Source organism: Merops nubicus, unplaced genomic scaffold (assembly GCF_000691845.1).
Source record: "Merops nubicus isolate BGI_N331 unplaced genomic scaffold, ASM69184v1 scaffold45321, whole genome shotgun sequence".
Taxonomy (NCBI): domain Eukaryota; kingdom Metazoa; phylum Chordata; class Aves; order Coraciiformes; family Meropidae; genus Merops; species Merops nubicus.
In genome coordinates this window covers 249-6,692 of record NW_008587069.1, presented here as the reverse complement: position 1 = coordinate 6,692, position 6,444 = coordinate 249, and the positions used below count along the sequence as shown (strand labels likewise).

At 41.3% G+C, this 6,444-nt stretch overlaps 1 protein-coding gene across 1 annotated transcript; it reads right to left on the bottom strand.

The window, feature by feature from the left end:
* Positions 1-519: 519 nt before the first annotated feature.
* Positions 520-6,001, bottom strand: DENR (density-regulated protein; the record flags this gene model as incomplete). Its single annotated transcript, XM_008948803.1, has 6 exons — positions 5,882-6,001; positions 4,892-4,911; positions 4,522-4,606; positions 3,795-3,878; positions 1,519-1,635; positions 520-659 (listed from the first exon to the last, which is right to left on the bottom strand). Coding segments are annotated over exons 1-6 (552 nt in total), but the record flags the coding sequence as incomplete, so codon positions are not given.
* Positions 6,002-6,444: the final 443 nt, after the last annotated feature.

Below are 6,444 nucleotides of genomic sequence, written 5' to 3'. Positions count from 1 at the left end.
AATACCAGAAAAAGGGAGAGTCAAAGAAACCACCTGCGATTACAGCAGCTCAGCCAAACCTCTCAACCATCAACATTTCAGTCCAACCCAAAATGAGCTTCTCTTCTAAAGCTCAAGTGGGTTTGTTTCCTTTTTTTTCTGTAAATTCTGCAATATTTTAAGAAAATTTGAAAAATAGGATGGCACTGTAAGAATACTCAGGCACTCACCATGAAGGAACAGTCACAAAAGCAGCCCCAGATATTTGACAGCTGGACTTACTCCAGCGTGCCCTCCTCACTGCAGTACCCACAGTAACAGCACAACATGTTTAGGGGTTGTGTTTCTTGAACAATGGAAGCAACGTTTGCCTTGAAGATTAATCACTCCTTAACTAATTCATTCACAGGTGGGAAAGCAATGACTGGTCTTTTGCACAACTATCCATGCTGCTAAAGATGAAACCTTTTTTCCAAATCACTCAAAAGTCAGAGAGCATTGTGGAAAACCAGGGTTCCCAGAGATGAAAGGGTGTGTTACCTCAGGCCACTTCTCCTGGATGACGTCGATGATGTCATCTGTAAAATCCCCCTGAATGATGATTTCATCTTCTCCCGTTACTGAGGCACCGCAGGAAAACTTCTGAGCAAAAAACCTTTGTGCTTCCTTAAGATCGATTTCTGTTGATGGGAAAATGGACACTTTAAGTACAGTCATTGTCACAGAAGCATTTTCTCAAGTTTAAACCCAAAATCTTGTTTTAAATGTTGGGAAAAACAGTGGCAGCTGGACATAGGTCTACGCTACTCACGCTCACCAGGACAGCACGTACAGACCTGATTAAAAAGCCCCTCCAGTTGTGAGGAACTTCCATAGTTCTTGAAAAAGCTTTTCCATAGAAGCATTTCAGTATGTTCCTTTCAGAAACATGTCCCAACAATTTTTACAAGCACAAAGATGCACATCCAGTTCAGACTGAGCTAGTGCATAATACTGATCCCTCCAGAAAAACAACAATATTGTCATGCAAGAGCTATGTAATGTATCTTGGTAATGCAACCAGGGTTAAAATTTACCCCTTCAAAACAGATTTTGTCATGAATGTGGGAAATAATTTGTTATTACAAACACCAAGTGCTTGTTGGGCCCTGAACCAAAGCTATTTTAGTGCTCGTCAGTAATGACTTGACTGCCGTACCAGAAAGGCAGTTAAAGCCTTACTTAGTCTCAAGAGCAGGTAGAATTAATTGTCAATAACATATTTACAAGTTTGATGGACATAAACAGCTTTTTGAACATACACATGTTGATAATTAAGTATAATAAACATGTTTAGAATTAAAGACAATCGACTACTCCGAAGTCTAACAGTGGACTGCTATGGGAAGCCCTGTTTCCAAAAAACCTGTACCCCTATGTTACAGGAAATTGAAAATTATACCATTTTCAGATCACTGAAAATTATACAATCAGAAGAAATTCCATGAGGTTAAAAGAAAGCACATCTAAAACCAGCAAAACCCACAGAAGTCAACTCACCAAACGTTGCAAGGCCACATACTCTTGTGACGTATTTTTTCTTTGCTCTAGGAATTTTAGCTATTGTTACTTTCTGTGGTACAGTCTTCTTTTTCTGTTTTATCTGTCCTCTTCCACCTTTAAAACAGAGTATAAGGTTACATAATTAGTTAAATAATGTCATGCTTGAACTAAGAAAAAAACATGTAAGGTCAAATTTCATCCCAATAAACAAAGAAACTGTTCCCTCCTCATCTGTGTTGGTGAACAAAAAAGGTATTTTGCACATCTGTCTCACAGTCAGGTTTTTTTCAGTATTGTTTAAGGGAGTTGCCCTGTCATCAAAGGTCAGTATTATGAGAAATACCAATATATGCTTATCAGCTGTGTGTTCAAGTACAGGCTGCACAACAGGGCTCTTCCCCACACTGCCCTCATTTGCTCTACATCTGACTCCTCTTTTAGGAGCTGCTCTTTGTAATCCTAGAAACAAACTGGTATTTGAATGTTTTTTTGTGAGTTTACCACCCTTAGGGTCTGTGTTTGAGGCATGGCAACTTACTGAGGCCATGAGGATGTGCCTGCTCAGGCTGCTGCTTCAGCAGCAGAATAAGCTCCAGAGATGGGAGCAGGACCCCAGTGTGAGCCACACAATCCACATCTGAGCCAGCAGAAACCACCCTCTGCAACAGCAGCCAGCTCCAGTAGCTGACTGCCCAGCTTCCACATGATTTAACTTCTTTCTTACTGTTCCTAGGCCCAGCTGAGGGAACACTTCACACAGCATGCATTTATTAGCCTGAGCAATGCACACAAAAGATATATTCTGCTCATTAGGATGCTTCAAGTCAGATTAAGATCTCAGTTAACTCCATACACAGTCATCAAGTTACTCCTAACCAAAGTTTCATGTTCTCAAGCCTTCTCTGCATGAGAACCTAAATAATTTATGACAAACTAACCCCTTGAGACTACTTCTTTTTCTAACATGTAGCACTTTCAACTCTGTATTACAATAAAATGATATCCAATAATTTAAGACAGGAAATTTCTGCCTTAAAATCTCTTCAGTTAATTTCAGCAGTGTTTTAGTTTTTGCTTCTTTTTCCTCATCCTTTCTCTTACAATCAGTGTTACACTATCACACTTAACACCATACCACAAATTCTCAGGAAACTTTAAAATATTGAGGGATTTTCCCCTAGAATCTGAACACTATTATTTTAGAACAAAACAGGCTGAAAACTAAGCATACCACCCCACACAATAAACTAACATTGAAAGAAAACATCCTGAAGTCTCTGGGAAAAGCAGCCAAGCTACAGAATGTTAATTATTGCTATCACTGTACACAGCCTGCTGATCAGACAAACATAGCTGGTTACCAAGACACAAAAAAAACCCAACATCTGTAGTGACAGAAGGACACTGAGGTCCTGGAGTGGGTCCAGGGAAGGGCAACAAAGCTGGTCTGAGGAACATGGCTTATGAGGAGTGGCTGAGGGAACTGGGGTTGTTTAGTCTGGAGAAGAGGCAGCTGAAGGGAGACCTTATCACTCTCTGCAACTCCCTGAAAGGAAACTGGAGCTAGGTGGGGGTTGGTCTCTTCTCCCAAGTAACCAGCAACAAGAGAAAATAGGCTTCAGTTGTGCCAGGGGACGTTTAGATTGGATATTAGGAAGATTTCTTTCCTGAAAGAGTGGTGAGGCATTGGCCCAGGCTGCCCAGGGAGGTGGTGGAGTCACCATCCCTGGAGGGGTTCTAAACATGGGTAGAAGTGGCACTTGGGGACACAGTTTAGTGGTCATGGGAGTGTTGGGTGATGGCAGGACAATGATCTTAGAGGTCTTTTCCAACCTTAATGATTCTGTGATATCTGTCTTACAATGTGAATCTTACTGGGCTGTTATGGTTAACTGGTCTAACTGGCACTCTGCAGGCAAATGCACATTAACAACCTCAGCATTCTGATCTATGGTCAAAAGTGTGTTAATTAAACAGAATTCCAACAATAGAAGATAAAAGTGTGTTTAAATGGTTTCATATATTTTATATCTTCCAAAGTTGGGTTTTTGAAAATGTTTTTCATCACTGTTGCTGGGAAGAGACATAGCTGTGAATGGAGACATAGATGATAAGGTTAAAAGTATAAAATCTTTTTATCTTTTGGGCAGAGTCAAGGCATAGCTAACAACCAAACCACAAGAAATCTGTGTCATACTCCAGAGCAGCTGGTGAGACAGGGATGCTCCAAACTGCTTATAAATCAGTACCACAATCAACTATTTAGACCTTGCCTCTCTTTTGCTTCTTCTTCTCTTCTTCTTCTCCTGCAGTTCCTTGGCCTTCTCCAACCCCAGCTTCCTGTTTAGGTGAATTTTCTTCAATACATCAGAAAAGCATGGGGAGAAGAGAGAACAAAATCAGTGGTCAGAGAACCACAGCCTTACAGGAACAGGAGCTAAGGTACAGTGATGCTCTACTAAATCTGTAAACTCTTTGCTGAAATGCAGCAGCCCATCAACCAAAACGTTACATCTCCATTATGAGCCCTTATGCAAATTACAGTTCAGAAAAGCCTAAGCTCAAAGATCCAGTTACCATTTCAACACAGTCCCTTCACATAATTTCCACAAAGGAACAGAAATTAATGTTACTGTTAACATCCCAAATGCAAATGAAGAAGCTCCCTATTATCAGTGACCTTTCCTCCAGCCACTCACAGTAGACTGGACAGACATAAATCCAGTAAACTGATGGGAAACCAGTGTAGGGATGACTGGTCACAGTGGGCACCTTAAGCAAGCTCAAACCTTGTTACTGAAATGACACACTGCTTATTCAGTGTTTTCTGGCATTGACAAACATTTTCACAGCATCCAAAAGCAGGGTAGACTCCTAAGAAAACAATTAACTTTCACACTTGATGCAAGGGGAAAAAGGAAGAGAAGAATTGGACAAGCTTAAAGATTTCAGAACATGTCTAAGGGCACATACCAGTTAGAAAACAGAAAAGGTTCTTACCTACTGTGAGTTTTGCAAACTCATCTGGAAAATTCTTTTCTAACCATTGTCTGCATTTAGTCACATCAGGCATGTACTCACAGTACTAGAGAAGAAAGGCCACATGAATGTTCTTAGCAGAGTAACTACAAAATATGTCACAAATACATTAAAATATACTTGCTGTCATCTCAACCACTTCTCCTTGAGCTGACTGAACACACAGACTACTACTAGCACATAACAAACCTCCTGCCATCCTAAAGAGGGCAGTGGCTGAAGCACAGAACTGCCACTGTTAAGAAAAGCCCAGAAAGATCAAAAAGAATCAGCACAGTCAGGAATCACACAACAAAGAAGAAACTTGGACAACAAAAAGAAATTAACTCACCTCTGTGGGCAATGAGCAAACTGCAGAAAGAAGGGGAGAAAAAAAAAAATTACAAAAAGAATTTCTCCACTTGCAGCCTTAGCATTAAATTCAAAATGGTATTTTAAAGTTAGGGATGACTGCCTACAGCATCACCTCTGGCTATACCACACATTGATTCCAAAGGATTACCTTACTGATACCACTCTGTGTTTTAATTTTCCTCTCATTAGTCATTTGCTCACCCACTCTGCATTAGGATAAAACTTTCCCAGCAGCCACCCAATGAAGGAAGGGAAGGAGCTGCCTACAGCTTTGGCCCAAGTTACAGAAAGAAACACCAGTTCTACCTGAGGCAAAAGATACACCCAATAAATGGCCACACAATCTGGTCAGCTTCCCAAGAGGTACCTATGTCAAGAAGAGGGATTTGGCCCCAGAACAAACCCAAAGCAGTTGGGCAGACTTTACTGCACAACAAGGATTCTTTCCTGATCCCCTGCAACTGCACTCAAGCCCAAAGCAAAATAACCTACACACCTAAAAACCATACCTGTCCAGATGATTTACTCCCCTTTAAATTTCATCCACATAACTACAAATGTAGCAAGTTAAGAATAATTCTAAACACAGTGCAACAACTACTTTCATGAATTCTGACTCTGATTCTTCTTGCCAGATTAATGCTCAGAGACCTTTCCTCTGCTAAAGGCTTTATTGGCTTTCTACAGGTAGTGATCTCTGCTCAACAGTTCTCAAGCTGAGCAGTGTTCCCACTTCTTTTACACACAGAAAGCTGTGAGTGCCTCCAGCTCTCAGGGGGAAGACCCCTACATTCCACCAAACATGCATCAGATAAAATACACAACACAAGCTACTTCAGAAAGACAATCAGTGAGGCCAAGCTGACAGTGGTCTCAAAGAAAGTCTCAAATTCTTTCATTTTTTCTGCTAGGCTGCTCTCAAACAGTAATTATAAGACTCAGGGATGACTGCCCCTTCAGCACTTGCCTCCACAGTAGAGAACCCGAAGAGGATAGTCGGCGTCTGACCTGGCTCCACTCCTCACATCTCCCCTGCAGTCAGGGACCACAGGCTCCACTACATCTGTGGCCATGGCCCAAGCCTGGGGGTCACAGGATGAGAGAATCAGGACCTAAGCTCTGGGGTAAAGTTATTCACATTTATCCCAGCTCGACAAGAATCACAGAGACTGACAAGTCCCAGAGGAAAAAGGTACAATTGTAAGAAAAGCAGGAGAAATCAGGGAGGGAAAAATATGAGTCAAGAAATAGCAAGCAGTATGGGATTTTCCCCCTTATGTGCTAGAATCCTAAAGAGCCACAAAATGCAGTGCATAATGAAGCAAGATCTGTGAGAGCATCACATGGAATTACAGAACATAGTGGGTAAGCAAAATTGAAGTATCACGTTTTACATCAGTGGCATATGAACAGGAAGAGCACTGGGAGGAAGGTACTGCCAGTACTAGGAGAGAAAAGGGGTCATTTAAATCAGGGTGTGAAGACTTACAATCTGATCCTAGCATGCTAGTGAAAAAAAATCAAGCACCA